Here is a 26,497-nt window from a genome sequence, read left to right as displayed (position 1 = left end):
CATTGAGCAGGCACCTCGGCTAAATGCGGGGGGGGGGCGCGCGATCGCAACAAACCGCAGGTCAATTCAGACCTGCGGTTTGCTGCGCTTTTTGCAGAAACTTTGCAAACTCCTTACCTTGGGAGGTAACACTGATTAAAAATGAAAAAAAATAAATAAAAATCCCTACACGTTTGGCATCGCCGTGTCCGTAACGACCGACCTGACCGACCTGATCTATTACGGTAACCTGGTCATGTTACTTTACCCGAACGGTGAACGCCATAAAAATAAAAAAAACTATGATGAAATTGAAATTGTGCCCACCTTACTTCCCAAAAAAGGTAATAAAAAAGTGATCAAAGAAGTCGCATGTACGCCAAAATTGTAACAATCAAACCATCATCGCATCCCGCAAAAATCATATCCTACCCAAGATAATCGCCCCAAAAACTGAAAAAAAAACTATGGCTCTTAGACTATGGAAACACTAAAACATGATTTTTTTTTTTGTTTAAAAAATGAAATCATTGTGTAAAACTTAAATAAAAATAAAAAAAGTATACATATTAGGTATTGCCGCGTCCGTATCGACCGGCTCTATAAAAATATCCCATGACCTAACCCCTCAGATGACCACCGTAAAAATAAAAGGTGTAAAAAAAGAAATTTTTTGTCATCTTACATCACAAAAAGCGTAATAGCAAGCAATCAAAAAGTCATATGCACCCCAAAATAGTGCCAATCAAACAGTCATCTCATCCCGCAAAAAATGAGACCCTACTTAAGATAATCGCCCAAAAACTGAAAAAAACAATGGCTCTTAGACTATGGAGACACTAAAACATTTTTTTTGTTTTAAAAATGCAATCAGTGTGTAAAACTTACATAAAAAAAATAAAATAATGTATACATATTAGGTATTACGCGTCCGTGACAACCTGGTCTATAAAATTACCACATGATCTAACCTGTCAGATAAATGTTGTAAATAACAAAAAAAAAAACGGTGCCAAAAAAGCTATTTCTTGTTACCTTGCTGCACAAAAAGTTTAATATAGAGCAACCAAAAATCATATGTACCCTAAACTAGTACCAACAAAACTGCCACCCTATCCCGTAGTTTCTAAAATGGGGTCACTTTTTTGGAGTTTCTACTTTAGGGATGCATCAGGGGGGCTTCAAATGGGACATGGTGTCAAAAAAACAGTCCAGCAAAACCTGCCTTCCAAAAACTGTATGGCATTCCTTTCCTTCTGCGCCCTGCCGTGTGCCCGTACAGCTGTTTACGACAACATATGGGGTGTTTCTGTAAACTACAGAATCGGGGCCATAAATAATGAGTTTTGTTTGGCTGTTAACCCTTGCTTTGTAACTGGAAAAAAAAAAATATTAAAATGGAAAATCTGCCAAAAAAGGAGATTTTTGTATAACTTACCAGTTAAATCTCTTTCTCGCTCTTCCTTGGGGGACACAGACCTTGGGTATAGCTCAGCTCCCTAGGAGGCGTGACACTAAGTAAAACTGTTAAGCCCCTCCTCCATCAGCTATACCCTCAGCCTGGAGATAGAGGCTACCAGTTGCGTGTCCAAGTAGTGAAAGGATAACAACCAATAACGGAAACAACCAGCCAGCAACCCAACGGGGCGCCAGACCATAACCCTGTAACAAAACACAGAAGGGTGGGTGCTGTGTCCCCCAAGGAAGAGCGAGAAAGAGATTTAACTGGTAAGTTATACAAAAATCTCCTTTTCTCGCCCATTTTCCTTGGGGGACACAGACCTTGGGACGTTCAAGAGCAGTCCAAGAAGGGAGGGACCACAAACCCAAGGCGGACCACCACCGGAGCATCAGGAAACCGCTGCCTGCAAAACCAGGCGGCCCAAAGCAGCATCCGCTGATGCATGCGTATGCACTCTATAGAACCTTGTGAAAGTGTGCAGAGAGGACCAAGTGGCTGCTTTGCACAACTGTTCAGCCGAGGCCCGATGCCTCTGCGCCCAGGAAGCTCCGACTGCTCTGGTGGAATGAGCAGTGACGCTGAAAGGCGGAGCTCTACCCTTGGCTCGATAAGCCTCAGACACCGCCAGTTTAATGAAACGGGCAATAGCCACCTTGGAGACCGCCAAACCCTTGCGCGAACCCTCCGGAACCACAAACAGGGAGTCCGTGCGCCGAAAGGATCCGGTGACCTCCAGATAAATCTTCAACGCCCTGACCACATCCAGACGGTGCAGTTCCCGTTCTCTGGGGTGGGAAGGAGAGGGACAGAGCGACGGAAGGACGATGTCCTCATTGATGTGAAAGGCGGAGACCACCTTTGGCAGGAAGGACGGGACAGGCCGAAGCACAACCTTATCCTGGTGGAAGATCAGGAAAGGTTCGGAGCAAGAAAGAGCCGCCAACTCCGACACCCGTCGGAGAGATGTGATGGCCACAAGAAAAATGACCTTGCAGGACAGAAGGCGAAGGGAGACCTCCCGTAAAGGCTCGAAGGGGGCTGATTGGAGCGCCGAGAGCACCACATTCAGGTCCCAGGATGGAACTGGAGGGCGGTACGGCGGAACAGAGTGAGCCACCCCTTGTAAGAAGGTCTTAATTGGCCCCAGAGGGGCCAGGGGACGCTGGAGAAGAATAGACAGCGCCGAAATCTGTCCCTTCAGAGAACTGAGGCTCAGCCCCAGGTCCAGACCCGACTGGAGGAAGGACAGGATCGTGGGAAGAGAAAACCGGAGAGGTGGGATGCTCCGGGACTCACAGAACCCCAGATAGGACCTCCAAACCCGATAGTAGATCCTAGAGGACACGGGCTTACGAGCACGGATCATGGTGCGGACTACGTCCGCGGAGAAACCCCGTCGCGTTAAGACGGCGGTCTCAATAGCCACGCCGTCAAACGTAGCGAGCCTAAATGCTCGTGGAAGATCGGTCCCTGAGAGAGAAGGTCTTCCCTGGAGGGCAGTGGCCACGGTGCGTCTGCCAACAGCAACATTAGGTCGGCGTACCAAGACCGGCGGGGCCAATCCGGGGCGATCAGAATCGCGGGAACGCCCTCTGCCGCGATCCTCCGAAGAACCCGTGGCAGGAGGGGGAAAGGAGGAAAGACGTACAGAAGGGAGAATTCGCGCCACGGAAGAACGAGCGCGTCGGCGCCGTACGCCTTCGGGTCCCGTGCCCTGGCCAGGTATCGGGGGACCTTGTGGTTGAATTTGGAAGCCATGAGGTCCACGTCGGGGCGACCCCAGCGAAGACAAAGGGCTTCGAACACCTCTGGGTGCAGGGACCATTCTCCCGGGTCGATGGTGGACCGGCTCAGGAAATCCGCCGTGGAGATATGCATCCTGAACGTCGATTGAGGCCATGAAATCCCCTCTTTCCAGGGAGGCCACTGCGGACCTGAGAGACTCCATCCGGAATCTCTGCACACAAAAATAAAATAAAATTACAACAAGGAGAAAACAGCCCTGCAGTAGCAGGGAGTGTCTTGCCTCCTTGGACACTAAGCTAAAACTGGTAGCCTCTATCTCCAGGCTGAGGGTATAGCTGATGGAGGAGGGGCTTAACAGTTTTACTTAGTGTCACGCCTCCTAGGGAGCTGAGCTATACCCAAGGTCTGTGTCCCCCAAGGAAAATGGGCGAGAAAAGTAAAAATCTCTATTTTCCATTAAATCTTGTGCAACACCTAAAGGGTTAACAAAGTTATTAAAATCAGTTTTGAATACCTTGAGGGGTGTAGTTTCTTAGATGGGGTCACTTTTATGGAGTTTCTACTCTAGGGGTGCATCAGAGGGGCTTCAAATGGGACATGGTGTCAAAAAAAACAGTCCAGCAAAATCTGCCTTCCAAAAACCAAACAGCGCACTTTTCACTCTACGCCCCGCTGTGTGGCCGTACAGTAGTTTACGGCCACATATGGGGTGTTTCTGTAAACGGCAGAGTCAGGGCAATAAAGATGCAGTCTTATTTGGCTGTTAGTGGAAAAAATGGGTTAAAATGGAAAATGAGGCATTAAGTTCATCCCTATTTGCCAATGACTCTTGTGCAACACCTAAAGGGTTAACAAAGTTTGTAAAATCAGTTTTGAATACCTTGAGGGGTGTAGTTTCTAGAATGGGGTCATTTTTGGGTGGTTTCTATTATGTAAGCCTTGCAGAGTGACTTCAGACCTGTAGTGGTCCCTAAAAATTGGGTTTTTGCAAATTTCTGAAAAATTTCAAGATTTGCTTCTAAACTTCTAAGCCTTGTAACATCCCCAAAAAATAAAATATCATTCCCCAAATAATTCAAACATGAAATAGACATATGGGGAATTTAAGTCATCAATTTTTTTGGGGGTATTACTATGTATTACAGAAGTAGAGAAACAAACTTTGAAATTTGCTAATACTTGGTAAATTAGGTATTTTTTTATGTAAAAAAAATAATTTTTTTGACTTCATTTTACCAGTGTCATGAAGTACAATATGTGACGAAAAAAAACAAACAAACAATCTCAGAATGGCCTGGATAAGTCAAAGCGTTTCAAAGTTATCAGCACTTAAAGTGACACTGGTCAGATTTGCAAAAAATTGCCTGGTCCTTAAGGTGAAATAAGGCTGTGTCCCTAAGGGGTTAATGCACGAAATCTACATGTGCCATTTCCCGATCTTGCATTAACAACAGGAAATGGTGCAGACGCATTCCATTTATTGATGCAGCTGCCCACGGTATTGTACGGAGCATGCCTGGGTCCAGCAGTCATGTGTGCAGATGCAGGACTTCAGGAGCAGGGACAATGGAGGATATGGGGCTGGCTTCCGGCAAGGCAAGTAGGCGTTAACAACTAGGGCCACAGGGAAAAGCATATCAATAGGGATATTACCATATCAATTGAAAGTTGGTTTTTTGAGCATTGTGAACGGTTTATATCACCTACACAATGAGGACAGTTTAATGTAAAAAGTAGCTTACAGCCTCCCTTTAAAGTGAATGCCGTGCTAAGCCCCGCAAACTTCCAGCTAGCCTGGGAGCTCACGCTAGTGCACAAAGCTGTTCTCCAGCCGAAGATGGAGAGACGAGGAGGAAGGAGATACATCTCCGACTGCAGAATATCCGTTTAACCGCTTTCTGCAGCAGCCTGCAGATGTCCATGCAGACACAAACTTTCCTTAGCAGATTATGCTTAATTCTTCTTGTTTTTCAGCATTTAGCATCCCTTTAATAACCAGGTTGAATTGGTAAGATACAGATGAAAGGTGCAGAACAAGGAACCTACACGACTCCTACCATTTCCTTACCAAGTAAGACAGGATAGTCTTCTGCTTCCAACCAAGGCGTGCAGATCTGGATGTTCTTAAGCTGCAACTCTGCAATCAACTTACAGTAATATTCCTTCAGGGGCCCCTTACCTAAAATGACACATGACCAAAATACAGTTAATCAAAATGACTTCTAAAAATAATACAATATATCCAAACACTAGAATGCCCTCTTTAAAAAAATCACGCACTTTGACAAATTTTGAGCACACTCTATTCTTTGCCCAGCCTTCCGGCCTGATGTAAGGTGGAGACATTTTTATAATTCTGGCCGAATGTCCGGGCTGAGCTTCATGTTCACTGTGTTCATTTTCCACGTTTGTCACAAGGATTTCTAGGGGTTGCAGTGCCCTTATGGTTTACCTTCCTTGAGGTCTTGGGGGAAGGGAGGAACCAGATGGCTACACCCCCCCCCCATCCCCCGCCTTGGTAGAGACCTGAGCACAGATTTGGCGTACTTTCGGCTGAGGGTTGCCAGGGCATACTCCAGGCTTTGGCTAGGGGTTGCCTTTTTGTCTCTGTCCCTTGCAGGTGTCTTCTGGCCTGGAGGAACTAGGAATGGTTTATGGAGAGGGCCTGCAATGGACCACAACCTAATGCACATTTTTTTGTGTGGCACGCTGCACAGTTCTGTTGCACAGGAGTACAAAGCAGGTACCTTGGGCATTTGTATAAAAAAATAAAATAAAACACAGACTGACTGATTAAAAGTTTGAAGACATCCTTGATGCCAATTACAGGGCACACCTTAGGCTGAAGTCACACCTCAGTTATTGTAAGCCAAGGTTTATCTGCTCCATTGTGTATTTTCAAGAGTGACCACAAAAGGTTTAGGCACACGGTCACTTCAGAATTAACTTCTTAGCAGTATGGCTGCTACTCCATTTTTTTTTTTTATAGAAAGACTAAGACTTGTCAGCCACCTCCAGTTCAGAAGAAAAAAAAAAAAATGTAGGTCAAGTTTTTTTTTTTGTTTTTTTTTTATAAATGTGATATTCCAAAAATAGTACAAAGTGGTTAAAACAACAGAAACAAAGTTCCTTTACCTGTTATAGCACAGACTAAACAGGGAAGCTTGAACCCATTTGTAATAGACGTATCATAATCTAAAGGGAACAAAACGCAAAACAAATTTCAACAATAAACTGAATTTCATTGAATTAAATGCAGTCTGAGAAGCCTGGCTTTCCTATAGGAGGGAAACAATATCCTGTATTAAGAAACTATGCATTGCAGGACTGTCCATCATTAATATCAGATAGACTCCGACTCCCGGCACCCCCACCGATCAGCTGTTGAAGAAAAAGCGGTGCTTGTACAAGCGCTGCCTTATCTGTTCTGTTGACCTGCTCACTGCAGCAATTGCAGTGTAATTACAAGTATGGCGTCCCTATTCACTTCTATGAGACGGATCTGTCTGTTCAAGTGAATACTACAGAGCTCCATTAGACTTTTTGTGGGTTTTCATTTCAGAAGTACTATACCATTGAAAATTAAATACAAAATATTGTCCTTCTGTAGCACAAAATCTAGTTTACTGCTGCTGTGAAGGCAAGAAGTTATCTGATAGTATAAATGTAGATGTATGGCAGCACGATGGCTCAGTGGTTAGCACTGGTGCCTTGAAGCACTGGGGTCCTAGGTTCGAATCCGACCTGGAGTCTGTATGTTCTCTCCCTGTTTCCATGGGTTTCCTCCCACACTTCAAAGACATACTGATAGGGAACTTAGATTGTGAGACCCATTGGGGACAGTTGGATGTTGTTGTCTGTAAAACACTGTGGAATATAGTAGTGCTATATAAGTGCATAAACTAAATACATAAATAGATGTAGACTCTGGATAACAGTATGAAGGCTCTTTTGTTCTCTTCATAGGCCTAGATAAAGATGCCCACGGAAGAGCATTGCCCTGATCAGTGTAAGATTTAATGATCTAATGGAGTCACTCACCCCATTCCCCCTCCGGCCACAGTGAATGGTCTAACTGAAAAAGTCAAGCGAGGCTGTATGCTGTGCTAAGATACTTTCACACTTGCGGCAGAGGAATCCGGCAGGCAGTTCCGTCGCCAGAACTGCCTGCCGGATCCGTCAAAACGTATGCCAACTGATTGCATTTGTAAGACGGATCAGGATCCTGATCCGTCTTACAAATCCATTGAAATGCCGGATCAGTCTTTTAGGTGTCATCCGGGAAAACGGATCCAGCATATTATTATTATTTTTTTTGCACCTTTTTTTCGGTCTGCAAAGGCATTCCAGTATTTTGAATGCCGGATCCTGCACTATTACATTCCTATGGGACAAAATTTGGGCATTCAGGCAAGTGTTCAGTGTTTTTGGCCGGTGAAAAAACCGTAGCATGCTGCGGTTTTATCTCTGTCATGATCAGTCAAAAAGACTGAACTAAAGACAGCCTGATGCATCCTGTACGGATTACTCTCCATTCAGAATGCATGGTGATAAAACTGATCAGTTCTTTTCCGGTATTGAGCCCCTAGGACGGAACTCTATGCCGGAAAACAATAACGCTAGAGTGAAAGTACCCTAAGGCCTCTTTCACAGATGCGTCAGTTTTTTTGCCCGGATAAGAGGCGGGTGCGTTGCGGGAAAAGGTAAAGGACCTTTGATGACGTCACTCCGGTCATCACATGGTCTTTTACCATGGTGAATCACCATGGTAAAAGATCATGTGACGTACCATGTGATGACCGGAGTGACGTCATCAAAGGTCCTTTACCTCTATTTAATGCTCACCACAGGTCCTAGTCAACAAAGGAGACACAAGGAGATGCCGGGCTTCGCGATCAAGTGCACTAAGGTGAGTTAAATTATTTTTAATTTTTTTTAACCCCTCCAGCGCTGTTTTACTATGCATTCTGTATTCAGAATGCTATTATTTTCCCTTATGACCATTTTATAAGGGAAAATAATACAGTGAATAGACTGTCACCTAGCAACCATGCGTGAAAATCGCACCGCATCCGCACTTGCTTGCGGATGCTGTGCAGTTTTCACGCACCCCATTCACTTCTATGGGGCCTGCGTCACGTGAAAAATCGCACAATATAGAGCATGCTGCGATTTTCACTCAACGCACAAGTGATGCGTGAAAATCAACGCTCATGTGCACAGCCCCATAGAAATGAATGGGTCAGGATTCAGTGCGGGTGCAATACGTTCACCGCACGCATCGCACCCGCACGGAAAACTTGCCCGTGTGAAAGGGGCCTAAGAGTGCAAATAAAAGAAGAAATTAAAGAATCGAGACTGGAAGTAGAATACATGGAGTGACTTCAGAAAATTATATCCAGAAATCCATCCACCTATTTTCTGTAAAAAAATTAAATACATAGAATATTCACATATAGACTGAGAAAAAAAATTGGTAGTAGTGTGCCTTTAACAGCAGTGCAGACAATGGATCCACAAAAACGAGATTTTTGTATAACTTACCAGTAAAATCTCTTTCTCGCTCTTTCCTTGGGGGACACAGAAGACCTTGGGTATAGCTCATCTCCCTAGGAGGCGTGACACTAAGAAAAAACTGTTAAGCCCCTCCTCCACAGCTATACCCTCAGCCTGGAGAGAAAGGCTGCCAGTTGCGTGTCCAAGTAGTGAGAAAAGGCAAAGCCCAAGAAGTGGAACCAACAAGCCAACTACCCAACGGGTAAAACAAACTCGGAAACTCGCGTAGATAAAAACAAAGAATGGGTGGGTGCTGTGTCCCCCAAGGAAAGAGCGAGAAAGAGATTTTACTGGTAAGTTATACAAAAATCTCGTTTTCTCGCCCAGTTTCCTTGGGGGACACAGAAGACCTTGGGACGTTCAATAGCAGTCCAAGAGGGGAGGGACTACAGCACCAAGGCGAAGCACCCGAAGGCATCAAGAAACCGCCGCCTGCAGACCAGGCAGCCCAAGACAGCATCCGCTGAAGCCCGAGTATGCACCCTGTAGAACTCGGTAAGGTGTGCAAGGAAGACCAGTGACCGCCTTGCACAAATGCATGGCCGAAGCCCAATGCCTCCGGCCCAGGGGACACCGACCGCTCTGGTGAAATGGACAGTGACACCAAAGGCAGAACCCTGCCCTTGTGCGGTAACCACAACAATAGCCACTCTGAGAAAGCGGAGGAAGCCACCCTGGAGGCCGCAACCCTTGCACGGACCTCCTAGAAACACAAGAGACCAAACGTCGACAAGAGCCGGAGATCTCCAAGCAAAAACGCAAGGCCCAAACAACGTCCAAACGGTGAAGTGTCCGTTCCCGGGGGCGGGAAGGGGAGGACGAATGCCTCGCGGAACTGAAAGACAAACACCACCTTCAGAAGGAAGGAAGAGACGGGATGGAGAACAGCCCTGTCCTATGGAAAGACAGAAGGCTCGGAACAAGAAGGACCGCCACTCAGGCACCCGTCAGAGACCCGACGGCTACGGAAACACAACCGCACAGGACAGAAGGAGTAGAGAGAACTACTGTAACGGCTCCAAAGGAAAGATAGGAGCGCCAAGAACCCAGTATGTAGATCCCAGGGCGGTACCGGAGGGCAGTACAAAGGGAACCCAAGAGCCGCTCCATGGAAGAAGGTCTTGACAGGCCCAGAGGGCCGTGGAACGCTGAAAGAGGAGGGACAGCGCCGACACTTGAAGCAACAGGGTCCCAGTCCCAGGTCCAGGCCGGACTGGAGAAAGACAGAACCATGGAGAAAGAAAGGCAGAGAGGGGAAAACGCCCAGCTTCCCACAGAACCCCAGGTAAAAACCCTAAGTCCTACAACAGAACCTGGACGAAACACGGCCAGGAGCGAACACTAACGAGCCCGCTAGAGTCGCCTGGCAAGCGGGTGAAAACCCAACGAGATCATGCGCAGACCAGTAACACGGCCAGAACGGAAGCCGTTCTACAGTCCCAGTGTGGGAGATCCAAGGGCAACCCTGACCGAATGGTAGTCCTCCCAAGTTACCGAGAAGGTAAATCCATGGCAGAACCATTGCCGAGAATGGAAAAAAACTCAATCTGCACCCAGCTGGAGGACAGAACGCGGCAGACCCGGTAAATAGGCACACAGCTAGTACAGCCAGTGCGAACAAGGGAAACAGTACGAGGCCAAAAGGAACACCGGAACCATCCACATGAACAACCATGCTCTCCCCAGAGGGGAGGGCAGCGAAGGAAAGCCTCTGAAGCATGGCCGGGACAGAAGCCACATCGGAGTGAACTGTACCGAGCGGGAGCCAAACAGAGCCGGCGAGAAAAGGCAGTCGAGACAGAGGCCGGCATAACACCCTCCAACCGAAAGGAGGGGTGGGCAACAGGGAAGCCATAGGACAGCTCAAGAGCAGAACCCCGCTACACCGACGCCCGGTTCACCGCCCGCAGAAGGCGAATACCCTGAAGAACCCAAGATGGAGGTCCTCCGGACCTGGGTACGCGAGCACCCAAGAGAAGTTGGGTGATCTTCCCGAGAAGAGCGGCCCGAACCTGGTAACAGATCAGACTGAAGCGCAGAGGGCACCAACCGGAAGGACTCACACCACACCGCATCTGAAGAGGAGGAATGGTCGTAGGCGAGGGAACCGTAGTCCCGCCAGAGAAAACGCAGAATTCGAGGGACGCTGCAGACAGCACTCTCGACTATGTGACCACCAACGCAGGGAAACAATGCCGCGGGAGGACGAACGGTACGCATCTAGGGACCACGAACACACCCCGGGCGGAAGGGACGAAAGGAATGAGTACCACCCAGCTCGGTGCAGTAGCGAACAAGTAGAGCTCGTCTACTTATATATAAGGTATATATATATACCTTTGAACACATTGGGCATTCATTAGCTGTTTGTTGAACACCACCGTAGGCTCACACAGGTGGACAGAACGAGCTCTTTAGAGAGATAGCGCAAGGCTAGCTGCAAGCATCGTATCTCAAGAGAAAAAAGGTATGTTGCAGGAGAAAGGGAGGCATACGTACGAGTAGCCCCGTAAGCAGTGAGAAGACCAACCCACCCATGGGAGGAGAAGGCATACCCGGCCCAAACAACGGACAGAGCGCACAAGAAAGTCCGCTCACTGCAAAAAAATAGTCACTCAGCGAAGGATCAGCCAGAGTCCAACCATACCAACGGAAGTGCAAGTGCAACCTGAAAGGCAGTCATGCACAAGACCAGCACGGCATGCAATGGAACGCAAGCAGTCCGCCCAGAAAAGGGGGGAAATGTACCTGGCCAACACAGCAGTCGGCAAGAGTGCAGAAGCCCGCCCCAAAAGGGGGGGATACCAAGGCCAGTACCTACTATGGAAAAGTAGGACATACCATATTCCGCCCAGAAGGGGGCCATGCCCATGGCCGCACATGTCCAGCAGAACGCAGGAAGGTACACTTAGGGAAAGGGGGCATGCACAGGGTTATTCTATCATTAAGTGATTGTGCAAAAATCCACCCAACACCGAATTTCGTGAGAGTGCACCACTCCGACAATGAAGGGGGACGTGTACCAGTTCAGCACCGCATAAACACGGACAGCCGTGGATCGCGTGAGCGTGCAAAATGCCGCCCATGGAATAAGGGGTGGCCATGCACAAGACCAGCACAGATTCCATGGGAGTGCAAGCATTCCACCCAAGTTAGAGGGCATGCTCATGCCCAGAAATGGGGGCCATGCACATGGCCAGCATCGCATCCAGTGAGAGTGCGAGCACCCCGCCATGGATGGGGCCATGCACATGGCCAGCAACGCACTGGCGAGAGAACAAACACAGTCAGTGAGAGTGTACGTATGTCGCCTGAGGAAAGGAGACATGTCCAAGGCCAGCAGCGAATCCAGTGAGAGTGCGGCACACCGCCCACGGAAGGGGGGGGGGTCATGCACATGGCCGGCAACGGATCCAGTGAGGTTCAGTGTTCCGCCTATGGAAGGGGAACGTGCACACGGCCGGCACCGTATCCGTGGAGAGTGCAGTGTACCTCTTATGGGAGGGGTAAACGCACATGGCCGGCACCGTATCCGGTGAGTGCAGCATTCCGCCTATGGAAGGGTTCATGCACATGGCCGGCAACGAATCCAGTGAGAGTCCAGTGTTCCGCCTATGGAAGGGGAACGTGCACATGGCCGTCACCGTATCCGGGGAGAGTGCAGTATACCTCCTATGGAAGGGGTTCATGCACATGGCCAGCACCGTAACCGGTGAGAGTGCAGCATTCCGCCTATGAAGGGGTTCATGCACATGGCCGGCAGCGAATCCAGTGAGTGCAACGTCCCGCCTGTGGAAGGGGGTCGTGCACATGGCCAGCACCGCATCCGGTGAGAGTGCAGCAGTCCGCCTAGAAAAAAGGGGGGGTCATGCACAAGGCCAGGCCGCAGCCAAAGAGAGTGCAGTATTCCGCCTAGGAAGGAGGGCCATGCACCTGCAGCCACCAGAACTGGGTGACGCATACTGGCCCGAAAAATTTTTATGCATGCACTTGGCCAGCGCCGTATCCCGGGAGAGGGCAAGAAAACGCCTGGGAGGGGGAACATGCCCTGGCCAGCGCCGCAGCCGGGGAGCGCGACATACCGCCTAAGAAAGGGGGGCATGCCTACAGACAGCATACCGAATGATGAGGCTGCCGCGTCCTGCGCAGCCCACAAGACCAGTTATTCAAAACAAAATTATAATTTTTTTTTTTTTTTTTTTATTATATTATTATTATTATTTATTAATATTACAGCCTCCCTGAGGCAGAAAGGGGGGCAACCATACAGGGGCACAGGCCGTACAGGCCCATCCGGAGCCGGCCAGTACCCAAAGGGTTAACAGGCATCTGGCCTGGGGGGGGGGGGGGGGGGGGGGGGGCTCGGCGCTGTGAACTCTTGGGGGCGGGGGAACCTCCAGGCGGGAAGAATTCGCGCCTGGAGAGTTCCCGCCCCCCCCCCACAGAGGCCTGAATTTGCGGCCTAGCAGACTGTGAAGCCGGGGCCTAAATTTTACCGGCGCCCGGATGACCGGGGCCGCAAGCATTTAAAGTACCGGCCGGCCTAAGCCGGCCGCGGGTGCCCACATACCGGCCGCGGGAGACCACCCCGAGTGCCGGAATTGCGGTCGGCAGGCCGCGAAGCCTGACAAACTATGCAGCGCCCGGCCGGCCGGAATGCACCGACGGCCGGCGCCTGTTGGAGCACAGCTCTAGCCAATGCCGGCCGCGGGTGCCCACCCCGCGGCCGGAAGAATCAGGGACCCGAGAGGAGCGTGAGGTGCGGCCCAGCAGGCCGCGACGCCTGGGCCAAAATTTGCGGCGTCCGGCCGACCGGACCGAAGGTCGGCCGGGCCTAGTTGGAGCATAGCTCGCACATGTAACGCCGGCCGCGGGAGCCACCCCGCGGCCAGGAAGAGTCAGGGGCCCGGGAAGGAGCACCGGATGGTGCGGCCCAGCGGGCCGCGAACGTGGACTAAAGTTTTGCGGCTGCCCTGAGCACGCACCGGCAAGCGCCCCCTCTTTGCGCGGACCTCCATCCTGTAGTGAGGCTGCCGCGTCCCTTATGATCTATGGAGGGGAGAGAGGGAATGGGTGAGTGCTGTAGCAGATTGCCGCCTTGCGACACCCCAGGGACCAGCCTAGGTCCAGCCACCCAATAGCCACTCTGCTTGGATAGGCTAAAGTATGGGGGTCAGTCACGCAGGAGACCGGGGTGGGGGGAGGGGGTCGTAGGGCTGGAGAAGCCACTCTCTCACCATAGCCGTCTTCACCCTCGGTCTGTTCCAGCAGGGTCGCCCCTTCAGCTACTGGCACCGTAGTGGCAGGACGCTGGAAGAGGGGCTTGGCGTGCGGGCGACCCTTGCGCTGGCGGGATGCAGGGGAGCTGGGCTGCCCTGGTCCACCTTGCCTTCTGTGGGGGAGGCAGCAGTGCGGATGACCAGCACTGGCGCAGCTCGACCCCGGGAGAAACAGAGAGGTCAAGTGCGACTCTGTTGTCCCTGATTGTCTGGAACAAAAAGAAAAGAAAAAGTAAAAATCAAAATTTAAACAAGGAGAAAACAGCCCTGCAGTAGCAGGGAGTGTCTTGCCTCCTTGGACACTAAGCAAAAACTGGCAGCCTTTCTCTCCAGGCTGAGGGTATAGCTGTGGAGGAGGGGCTTAACAGTTTTTTCTTAGTGTCACGCCTCCTAGGGAGATGAGCTATACCCAAGGTCTTCTGTGTCCCCCAAGGAAACTGGGCGAGAAATATGGATACCTTCCATGTGCATTCCACATTTTTCTAACTCCTATCAGTAGAAAGGAATATTCTTGTCTGCAATACGGAGCAGAATAAGACATGTTCTAAAGTTTATAGAATGGCCACACAGATCCCCCGAATTTTTTTTTTCCAAGTTCAGTGGCCCATTGAAATGAATGGGTCAGTGTGCTATCCGCAAAAATACGGACAGCACACAGATGAAAAACACAGTCACATGCATGAGGCCTAACTCAGACAAGACCTTTAACCACTTCCCATCTCGGCCATTTGCCCCCTTCCTGACCAGGCCTAATTTTGCAAAACTGACATATGTCACTTTATGTGGTAATAAGGCCACTTTCACATTAGCGTTCGTTCGGGGCTCCGCTTGCGAGTTCCGTTTGAAGGCTCTCACAAACGGCCCCGAACGCATCCGTACTGCCCTAATGCATTCTGAGTGGATGCGGATCCGCTCAGAATGCATCAGTGTGGTACCATTTGTCCTCTGCTCCGCTCAGCAGGCGGACACCCGAACGCTGCTTGCAGCGTTTGGGTGTCCGCCTGGCTGTGCGGAGGCAAACTGATCCGTCCAGACTTACAATGTAAGTCAATGGGGACGGATCCGTTTGAATTTGACACAATATGGCTCAATTTTCAAACGGATCCGTCCCCCATTTACTTTCAATGTAAAGTCTGGACGGATCCGTCTGAAGCTACTTTCACACTTAGAATTTTTTCTAAAATATAATGCAGACAGATCCGTTCTGAACGGATCCCATCGTCTGCATTATAGGAGCGGCTCCGTCTGTGCAGACATCAGACGGATCCGCTCTGAACGCAAGTGTGAAAGTAGCCTAACTTTGGAACGCCTTTACTTATCCAAGTCATTCAGAGATTGTTTTCTCGTGACACATTGTACTTCATGATAGTCATAAATTTGAGTCAGGCCCCATGCACACGGCCGTTGTTCACGGCCGTGTGCGGGCCGTGGAACCGCGGCCTGGATCCCTTCCTGTGAGCTGGAGCGCACGGCGTCACTGGTTGCTATGACGCCGTGCGCTCCCTGCTGCCGCCGCAATACAGTACTACACTGGTATGATCTATACCAGTGTATTATTGTACTGTGCCGGCAGCAGGGGGCGCACGGCGTCATAGCAACCAGTGACGCCGTGCGCTCCAGCTCACAGGAAGGGATCCAGGCCGCGGTTCCACGGCCCGCACACAGCCGTGAACAACGGCCGTGTGCATGGGGCCTCAATATATTTCACCTTTATTTATGAAAAAATCCCAAATTTACCCAAAAATTTGAAAAAGTCGCAATTTTCTAAATTTTAATTTGCTTTGAAAACAGAAAGTGATACCTCATGAAATATTTATTACTTAACATTCCCCATATGTCTACTTTATGTTGGCATCATTTTGGAAATGTCATTTCATTTTTTTAGGACGTTAGAAGGCTTAGAAGTTTAGAAGCAATTCTTCTAATTTTTAAGAAAATTGTCAAAACCCACTTTTTTTTAAAAAGGACCAGTTCAGGTCTGAAGCCACTTTGTGGGGCCTACATAGTGGATACCCCCATAAATGACCCCATTGTAGAAACTACACCCCTCAAGTTACTTAAAACCGATTTTACAAACTTTGTTAACCCTTTAGGCGTTCCACAAGAATTAAAGGAAAATGGAGATCAAATTTTTAAATTTCACTTTTTTGGCAGATTTTCCATTTTAATCCAATTTTTTCTTTAAAGGGGTTATCTGAGTTAATAGAAAAAAAAAAAAACACACTTAAAATCCATCAGGATATACATATAATTTGGTTAAGCTAGATTTCATCAAGTTAAAACCCATATGTACACCTTTTCATGGTTGTGTTATTGCTGTGTTTACATGCTGAAGTACATGCTGAGGGGGCGTGTACCAACAAAGCCTGAGCTCTGCCTCATGAATATTTCTGGGCGTGAACAACCTGACCTTTCCTTCACCCTGCTCTGCACTTTGCATAAAAAATAAAAAATACACACTTGTCATGCGGATGGACGGATCCCTCTGTCAGTCTTTTTCACAGTATTCCCGGTTTGTGCATGCACAGACTGGAAGGATGGATCCGTCTATCTGCTTGCCATGTGGATGGACGGATCCCTCTGGCAGTCTTTTTCACAGTTTTCATGGTCTGCTCATGCGCAGACCGGAAGGACGGATCCGTCCTTCAGTTGTTTTGCAACGCCGGATCCGCAAGGCACCTCCGTCGTCAGAGCTGCGTGCCTGCTGGATCCGCCGATCAGTGTGACAACGGACAGCATTTGTAGACGGATCCAGGTGCGGATCCGTCTAGAAATGAATTGCAATAACGGATCCGTCCAGCGGCACGGGCAAATAGCGGCAGGGCGGATCCGACAGGGTGAACAGCCTGTCGGATACGTCCTGCCGCTAGTGTGAAAATATCATTAGCATTATCTGTATCTAAGCAATATCTATATTATTCAAATATATATTCAATATGGATATTGCTTAGATAAATACATATATTGGTGGCAGATAAGGTTTTTATATAGCTGAATAATGATGATGATAATAATGAAGGCCAATAATTTATTTATATTTCCCAGGGGGTGTTCAATGTGTACTAGTGGGGGAGGGGGGGCAGGGCTGTAATAATGATCCCCAGATGCAGAGGGGAACGTTTACAAACTGCCACCTCTAGCCCCAGTGAATGCAGGAGGGAATGACATACCCTGCTGCCGGAGAAGAGATCACCTCGGCTCTGGTATGTACTGCACATGAGCGATCGCATACCAGAGCCGAGGCAGTGAGGAGAGCTGGAGGGGGGAGGGCACCAGAGGCTCTGACGTCTCGTTTACAGAGCCTGGCCACTCCCTCAAGCAGGAGAAGCCTGTAAACGAGACGTCATCAGCAGAGCAGAGCCGAGGCAGTGAGAAGAGCTGGAGGGGGGAGGGCACCAGAGCTCTGACGTTTCGTTTACACAGCCTGGACACTCCCTCAAGCAGGGAAAAGGCTGTAAACGAAACGTCATCAGAAGAGCAGGCTTGCTAACATCGGGGGTCACATGACCCAGAACTGAACTGGCCAAACAGTGATAGAAAGGTGATGAAAGTGATTTTAAGAATCATTCACTGGTCTACAATAAAAGCAATTAGAATAGATTTATTTAAGTCGGATAGGGCTGCAACGATTAATCGATGTAATCGATTATATTCGATAACTGGATTCGTTGTCGACGAATCCAGTTATCGAATAATCGCCGATTCGTTGCTATTCGGGCGGGCGGGCGGTCGCTGCATCTTTATTTTACCTTTTTACAATGACGCTCCCGCTCCTGTAACAGCCAGGCAGAGCGGACGGCGGCGTAACGTCACTCACTCACGTGACACGCCTGCTCCGCCTCCTTCATTCATGAAGTGGGCGGAGCGGGCGCGTCACGTGATTGAGTGACGTTACGCCGCCGTCCGCTCTGCCTGGCTGTTACAGGAGCGGGAGCGTCATTGTAAAAAGGTAAAATAAAGATGCAAGCATCGGGATCGGGGCCGGGGCTGTTAGGGGGTAGGGGGTAGGGGGAAGGGGGGATCTGTCTATGGCACTGCTATGGGAAGGGGGGTCTGTGTATAGCACTGCTATGGGGAGGGGGGAGGATCTGTCTATGGCACTGCTATGGGGAGGGGGGTCTGTGTATAGCACTGCTATGGGAAGGGGGATCTGTGCACTGTTATGCCCATAACAGTGCACATATCCCCCTCTCCATAACTACGCCGTCCACAGATCCCCCTCTCCATAACTGCGCCACCCACAGATCCCCCTCTCCATAACTACGCCGTCCACAGATCCCCCTCTCCATAACTACGCTGTCCACAGATCCCCCATAATAGTGTGGTCCACAGATCCCCCATAATAGTGTGGTCCACAGATCCCCCATAATAGTGTGGTCCACAGATCCCCCATAATAGTGTGGTCCACAGATCCCCCATAATAGTGTGGTCCACAGATCCCCCATAATAGTGTGGTCCACAGATCCCCCATAATAGTGTGGTCCACAGATCCCCCATAATAGTGTGGTCCACAGATCCCCCATAATAGTGTGGTCCACAGATCCCCCATAATAGTGTGGTCCACAGATCCCCCATAATAGTGTGGTCCACAGATCCCCCATAATAGTGTGGTCCACAGATCCCCCATAATAGTGTCGCCCACAGATCCCCCATAATAGTGTCGCCCACAGATCCCCCATAATAGTGTCGCCCACAGATCCCCCATAATAGTGTCGCCCACAGATCCCCATAATAGTGTCGCCCACAGATCCCCCATAATAGTGTCGCCCACAGATCCCCCATAATAGTGTCGCCCACAGATCCCCCATAATAGTGTCGCCCACAGATCCCCCATAATAGTGTCGCCCACAGATCCCCCATAATAGTGTCGCCCACAGATCCCCCATAAGTGTCGCCCACAGATCCCCCATAAGTGTCGCCCACAGATCCCCCATAAGTGTCGCCCACAGATCCCCCATAAGTGTCGCCCACAGATCCCCCATAAGTGTCGCCCACAGATCCCCCATAAGTGTCGCCCACAGATCCCCCATAAGTGTCGCCCACAGATCCCCCATAAGTGTCGCCCACAGATCCCCCATAAGTGTCGCCCACAGATCCCCCATAAGTGTCGCCCACAGATCCCCCATAATAGTGTCGCCCACAATTTGTTTTAATATGGCCTTTGAACATAATTTTTCAAGTAAGATCATATAAACCTCTGTTTTGTAATTTTGTCGTTTTTCCCGATTAATCGATTAATCGAAGAAATTAATCGGCAACTAATCGATTATTCAAATAATCGTTAGCTGCAGCCCTAAAGTCGGATAACCCCTTTAACACATCAATGGTTAACAGCCAAACAAAACTCAATATTTATTACCCAGATTCTGCGGTTTACAGAAACACCCCACATATGGTCATAAACTGCTGTATGGGCACACGGCAGGGCGCAGAAGAAAGGGAACTCCACATGGTTTTTAGATGCCATGTCCCATTTGAAGCCCCCCCTGATGCACCCTTACAGTAGAAACTCCCAAGAAGTGATCCCATTTTGGAAACTAGGGGATAAGATGCCAGTTTTATTGGGTACATATGATTTTTTGATCATTCATTATAACACTTTATGGGGCAAGGAGACCAAAAAATTTGTTGTTTTAGCACAGTTTTTATTTATTTATTTTTACCTGAGGGGTTCAGTCAAGTGACATTTTTATAGAGCAGATTGTTATGGACGTGGCGATACCTAATATGTATACTTTTTCTTATTTATTAAAGTTTTACACAATAATAGCATTTTTGAAACAAAAAAAAAATATGTTTTAATGTGTTCATGTTCTGAGAGCTATATTTTTTTTATTTATTTTTTTAGAGATTTTATGATGTAGGGGCTTATTTTTTGCGGGATGAGGAGACGTTTTATTGGTACCATTTAGTGGGACATATACCTTTTTGATCACCTGGTGTTGCACTTTTTGTGATGTAAGGTGACAAAAATGGCTTTTTTTGACAGTTATTTTTTATGGTGTTTATTGGACTAGGTCGATTATGTGATATATTTATAGAGCCGACCATCACGGACGCGGCAATACCAAATAGGTCTATTTTATTAATTTTTTTCTATTTTTAACATTTTTTCTTTTTATTCCTTACTTGGGGATTATTATTTTTTTTACATGTGAAACCTTTTTTTATTTTATTTTTTTAACTCTAATTTTTTTATTTTACACTTTTCGTCCCCCATAAGGTCATACAAGACCCCTGAGGGACACTTCTCTTTTTCATTTTTTTTCACTGTTGATTTCTCCTGTAACTGGGGCTGACCCAGTTACAGGAGAAATGCCCCCCCCAGAGAGGCTGTACAACACTATACTGCGCTGTACAGCCTCATTGCAGGGCTGATCGAGGTCTGTGAAAGACCTCACACAGCTCCTGCACTCTCCGTTCCATAGCGCTTCCTGCTCTGCATACACAGCGCTCGGTGAGCGCTGTGTATGCAGCGATCCAGAAGGCAGGGACACCTGGGCATTGTCCCTGCCTTCTCTAAGGGTTGCCCTGCTGTCACTGACCGTGGGCAACCCGATCAGCAGCTGCACGATTAGCGTGCAGCTGCAGTTTCTGAACGGACGTTCTGGAACGTCCATTCAGAAATATAGAACCACCTCCGGGACGTTTATAGTCTATGGGCGGACGGGAGGTGGTTAACTAAAAAGCAATCTAAAAGGAGGTTTTACACACAGCAGCATATTATCATCATTTATTTAAAATGTTTTTTCCTGATATCATTTATATGGCCCTGGATGTTGCCTTGTTTCTTTCATACAAAGCAAATCTTTGAGATAGATATAGAGATATATAATATAGATATAATATAATATATACACACACACATGTAAAAATCTTAGCCGCCTGTTGGGGGCCACAAGGAGACATATCTGTAAATTCTGTTGTGGTCGATGGGAGCTGCGCACAGCTGTATAAAAGGCACCCGCGCTAGCTGCCAGAACAGCCTGTCAGATCTCTCTACATTCCGGCATTTCCGGTAGCTTGAACGTCTGTCCGGCCCCATTAACTATAATGTGGAGATTCGGCCACAACCTAGCAAAAATGAAGAATCGTCCGGAAGAAAACTGCTGCGCGACTTTCAAGCTTCTGGCAATGCATAGAGATCTGGCAGGCTGTTCCCTGCCGAACAGCCTGCCGGATCTCTAGCACTAATGTAAAGACAGCCTAATACTCATAGTGTATTAAAAAAATGTCCTAAGGTTATACTGCAGATTTCTGACTTGCAACCTATTATATTAAAAGGGCGGTCATTTTCTTTAATGGTCAGAAAGGCATAAAAACAGCAATACTGACATCACCGATCCCCTGCTGCTCTGATGAATTCTGGGTCCCTCCCTTGGTCACCTCTTCCTGTTCCGACTCTACAAACAGGAAATGACCACTTAGTTAATCACTGGAGAACAACGACGGACCCAGGATGTTTCAGAACAGGGTTAGTAGGGGATAGGTAAGGAGAGTACAGATTCCTTTTTATGCCATTCTAAGCCTTTAAAAAATATTAGCAGCCAAGCAATCCCTGCAAAGTGTGCGTTCCATTAAAGATCAAATCATGGATGGACTTTTATTTCTCTAAACCAGGTGTAATACATCTTGAGAGTGACAGTACATCCTGCTTGCTGGACAAAAAAAAAAAAAAAAAAAGCAGAGATCACAATATGCACATACCTTGTAGTGCAGATAACAATACACTGAAGTCTTCATCCTCTGTAGAAACAAAAAAATATTGCATTATAACACAATAGACCAGTAGTCAGTAGCATACAACCAGCGCCCTTCCCTTCTTATAGCTGTAATGCAAGTATTTTTTCCAAGGAAGACAAGATTGCGTAAGGATTCAAGGAAATAGTCAAGTTGTGGTATATGTCTCAGAAATGGTGGTTCTAGGGGTAAAACCATATCATTATAGAGTCCTAGATTTATGCTGAATTCAGAGAATACTTCTCTGTATAAGGCCTCATGCACACAACCGTTGTTTTGGTCCGCATCCGAGCCGCAGTTTTTGCGGTTTGGATGCGGACCCATTCACTTCAATGGGGCCGCAAAAGATGAGGACAGCACTCCGTATGCTGTCCGCATCCATTGCTCCGTTCCGTGGTCCGCAAAAAAATATAACCCGTCCTATTCTTGTCCGCAAAACGGACAAGAATAAGCAGTTATATCAATGGCTGTCCGCACCGTTCCGCAAATTGCGTAACACACACACGGACGCCATCCGTGTTTTGCGGACCGCAAAACTCACATCAGTCGTGTGCATGTAGCCTAAATACTCTATCGTACTAAGGGTAATGACTACTTACAATTACAAAATACTGAAAATATAAAGTCTCCATTTAAATTATTATTGTCCCATGTGAGAAAAGGGAATGAAAAGCAGCAATACCTGTCCAGCTTGTACTACTGATCAGTAAGGCAGGTCTTCCCTCACGGTAGGTCACAGCACCAGTTGTAAGGTTTTTCTCTGTGAATGCAGATCTTTCTATGTGGGATTCTGTACATTCTGATCTGAAAAAATAAAAATTATATACACACACACACTATATATATATATATATATATATATATATATATATATATATATATATATATATATATATATATATATATATATATATATGAGAAAGAGGAGTCCTTTTAATGCAAAATGAACTTTTTTGCATGACAATTGTCCTTAAAGAAGTTTTCATTAAATACAAGTTAATAAAAACTTTAAACTCAGTTTTTTACATCTAAGGGTACTTTCACACTTGCGTTTTTCTTTTCCGGCACCGAAAAAGACTTACCTGAATTTTTTTTCCATAGGAATGTATTAGTGCCGGATCAAAATACCAGAATGCCGGAGCAGTCCTTCCGGTCTGCGCATGCGCAGACCCCCAAAAAAGGTGAAAAAAAGTAAATGCCGGATCAGTTTTGCCGGATGACACCGGAAAGACTGATCCGGCATTTCAATGCATTTTTTTGACTGATCAGGCATTTTTAAGACTGATCATGATCCTGATCCAGTCTTACTAATGCCATCAGTTGGCATACATTATGCCGAATCCGTCAGGCAGTTCTGGCGACGGAACTGCTTGCCGGATCCGCCTGCCGCAAGTGTGAAAGTAGTCTAAAGGTTGAAAACTGGCACATACTGTAGGTAGTCCTGCACTCAGCTTAAGTGGATACATGTAAGGTAGTGGCACTGGATTTCACACTATACATTGCAAAGGGTCAATTTCTATCATTTCTATGGGGATTCCAAAAATAGTGCGCCACACGGCTATTTTTGGTGGGCCAAAAGCTTAGTGGTGGCCGGACCCAGCACTGCTGGCCACCACTTTGCCGGCTTCGTTTTTGGCCGCGTTTACGAGATAGGTGCGGGTCTCAGAGGTGGGACCCACACCTACAGTATCAGACAATGGGGGCATATCCTAGTGATATATCCCCATTGTCTGAGATGGGAATACCCCTTTAAACAAACTGTTCATCTTAGGGCTGTTTCACACGAGCGTGTGCAGTCTGGAAATCATGCTCCATGTGTAAGCGTAATCCTCCGTTCTGGACGCTGCTTGTCTTGCAGTAGTGCACGGCATTATACTGATTTATAATGCTGTGTGCCACTGCATGACCTTACGTCTACAGGATCATAGTGACGGCATAGGGGCTGCACATGCTCGTGTGAAACAGCCCTTAAAGTGACCTTCAGGTTTAAGAAGAAAAAAAAATCCCATTAACTGGGAACAGAACACTTCCAAGAGGTCTTCCTTTTTTGAGCTGCAGAGCCACCAGATTCCTGGGCTCCTCTTCTGTCATCCAAGGTGGTCACACCACTTCTCAGACTACCTGATGCACACTAGCCCAAGACACTTCCTGCTGCCCTCAGATTAGTCGTCAATGCTCACGTGAACAGTGCTGGCCGATACAAGAGCAGAGCTGGATTACCAATGCACAGTGTACATCTTGTAGTCTGAGAAGTGGCGCCGCCATCTTGGATGACAGAACAGGAGCCCAGCAATTAGCAGATTTGAGGCGGAAAAGGACGGGCGGTCAACCAGGTAAGTGTTCTTTTCCCAGGTAATGTAAATTTATTTTCTTGAACAGGTGGGTCGCTTTAAGTAACAGTACAATAAAAGACTTGCCATGAATAAACCTGTTGTCGTTTATCAGCTTCTCTATATGTTTTTTTTTCTTTTTAGCACATCTTTATCCTTTTTTTCTATAATCCAACATTGTTTGTACCTAGCTTTAAAAGCAGCATAGTCCACTGCAAGCTTCATGAATAGCTGATGCTGGAGCTCCACTGGCGTCTCCTTAAATATTGATGCTGGCTTATCATAGAGAGTGATGGATCTGCAACAGTAAAAGTCATGGGATTAAAGGGTCACTAAGGTTTTTCATGTCAGAGAGATGTAGCAAAAGTTGTGGTCAGTGGGGGTCTAAGCAGAGACCCCCAACGATCACTAGAACGAGGAGAGAGAAGTGCTCACATAGCATGCTCTATGTCCTATCAAAAGTCTTAAGATGAAACATGAATAAATAAGCACATGAATCTGTTATCAGAATACACAATTTTTTTTCTTTTGAATACATGAAAAATTAACATTGGGATACGAAACACTACAATTTGTTAATGGGGTTGATGATCTAACCTCAGGAAGAGTCATCTACATCAGATCAGCAGGGGTTCCAGGAGTCAGACCCCCCAATCTGATACTGATGACCTATCCTGATTGAAGAGGCCATGGCGCTCATGGGTGTGCTGCATCCTCTTCTCTGTTTAACTGCCTGCCCCGATCCTCCCTCAACTCTGGCTGCCTCAGTGCATGCGCACTAAGAATAGGGAGGCCGATGCCCACTGCAGGGCATTCAATACGCAATAGCTGACAGATGATTTTGCCAAGGGACAATGCCAACCAGATCGCCAGAGATGGAGGAAGATTGTGACGTTGCAGTGGAGGGAGTGGGCAGGTACAGGGAACATGTAAAGAGGAGGACATGGGCTCCAGCAGAAGGCGTGTCTGGGCTCCTATAACAGTTATACATGCCCCACTGGGCACCTTGAGTCTGCATTTACATATAAGGCTACTTTCAAACTCGCATTTTGGGCGGATCCATCATGGATCTGCAAAACGGATCCATTACAATAATACAACCGCATGCATCCGTCATGAACAGATCCATTTGTATTATCCATACCCTAGCCAAGATGGATGCGTCCTTTTCTCTATTGAAAGTCAATGGAGGACAGATCCGTTTTCCATTGTGTCAGAGAAAACGGATCCGTCCCCATTGACTTACATTGTGTGCCAGGACGTTTGGCTCAGTTTTGTCAGGCGGACAGCAAAACACTGCAGGCGGCGTGTTGGTGTCCGCTTCCAGAGAGGAATTGAGACTGAACGGAGCAGATCCTTTTCCATTCAGAATGCATTAGGGCAAAACTGAGCCGTTTTGAACTGCTTGTGAGATCCCTGATCGGATCTCAAACGAAAAGCAAAAACGCCAGTGTGAAAGTCGCCTTCTGCAGTACAGAAATACACACAATACTAAGAAAGGAAGGTTTTCCTTGAGTTAGGCAGCACTGTGTAGCCTTGGCTTGGGTTACATACAGTTAGATTTGCTGACAGATTCCCTTTGATTGATCATCAGTCCAGCTCACTGAGGGGGAGTTTATGAAGTCAGTTTGCGTCGTGTCCGTGTTGGCGTCATTTGTACCAAATTTATCACACATCACATTGTGTGCGATGAATTTGGAGCATATTTCAACATTGTGCTTTTGTCTAGCGATAATATTGCAGTTTCTGCACGCTATCCACTACTGAAATAAGATCTTTTTGTGACATTTAAAAAAAACTGCAGTTAAACAATCTGGAGTGATACTAATTAATATTGCTAAGCATGCCTTTTTCAAAAGCACCGTCAGTGACGTAAAAATGCAGTAAAGGCTTAAGAGTTCTGCGGCACCAATGAAATGATAAATCCCCCCCTTCCCTATATGTAAAGGATTAGCAGATCTCATCCACCCTCTTTTACAGTCTATGCATAGATCGACACAAGTATTCAAAATAATAGCTACTGTACATAGAAATATAGCTTTCAACCTGTTTATCCTATAATCACCATCTACCATATTTATCAGGGACCCAACGCTTTTTCTACTACTGTACCGTAGTTTTCTTCTAAAGGCATAATGAAAGTAAACGTATGCCGTCACATTAAGAGTGGGCTGCGTTTCTCTGGATTATGTGCTGTGGTTTTTTCACTTTAAAAGATTCATTCTGTTCTCCATGTAACTTTATATAATAATCTTACACACAACTACATCATCTCCTATGTAACGCAGTCTTACTTTATTTTCCAGTTATGTAGCAAGTCTTCCTTCATGGCATTTGTTACACAGAAATTGTAATTTGACAGTCGGCCAAATATTTCTTCATACCTGGAAGAGAGTTAAAGGGGT

At 47.3% G+C, this 26,497-nt stretch overlaps 1 protein-coding gene across 3 annotated transcripts in view; it reads right to left on the bottom strand.

Annotated features, from left to right (window-relative positions):
• ALG1 (ALG1 chitobiosyldiphosphodolichol beta-mannosyltransferase) overlaps window positions 1-26,497 on the bottom strand; it is a 53,826-nt gene that overhangs the window by 7,766 nt on the left and 19,563 nt on the right. For all 3 annotated transcript variants that reach the window (XM_044305103.1, XM_044305104.1, XM_044305105.1), the window contains 6 exons: window positions 26,387-26,476; window positions 24,280-24,390; window positions 22,445-22,566; window positions 21,730-21,768; window positions 6,323-6,382; window positions 5,256-5,366 (listed from right to left, as the gene is read on the bottom strand). In XM_044305103.1, the coding sequence (XP_044161038.1) occupies window positions 5,256-5,366; window positions 6,323-6,382; window positions 21,730-21,768; window positions 22,445-22,566; window positions 24,280-24,390; window positions 26,387-26,476 (533 nt within the window). The remainder of the gene's footprint in view (window positions 1-5,255; window positions 5,367-6,322; window positions 6,383-21,729; window positions 21,769-22,444; window positions 22,567-24,279; window positions 24,391-26,386; window positions 26,477-26,497) is intronic.

This window comes from Bufo gargarizans, chromosome 8, assembly GCF_014858855.1.
Source record: "Bufo gargarizans isolate SCDJY-AF-19 chromosome 8, ASM1485885v1, whole genome shotgun sequence".
Taxonomy (NCBI): domain Eukaryota; kingdom Metazoa; phylum Chordata; class Amphibia; order Anura; family Bufonidae; genus Bufo; species Bufo gargarizans.
Note: the sequence above shows the minus strand (reverse complement) of the source record. Positions and strands in the feature narration are given on the sequence as shown.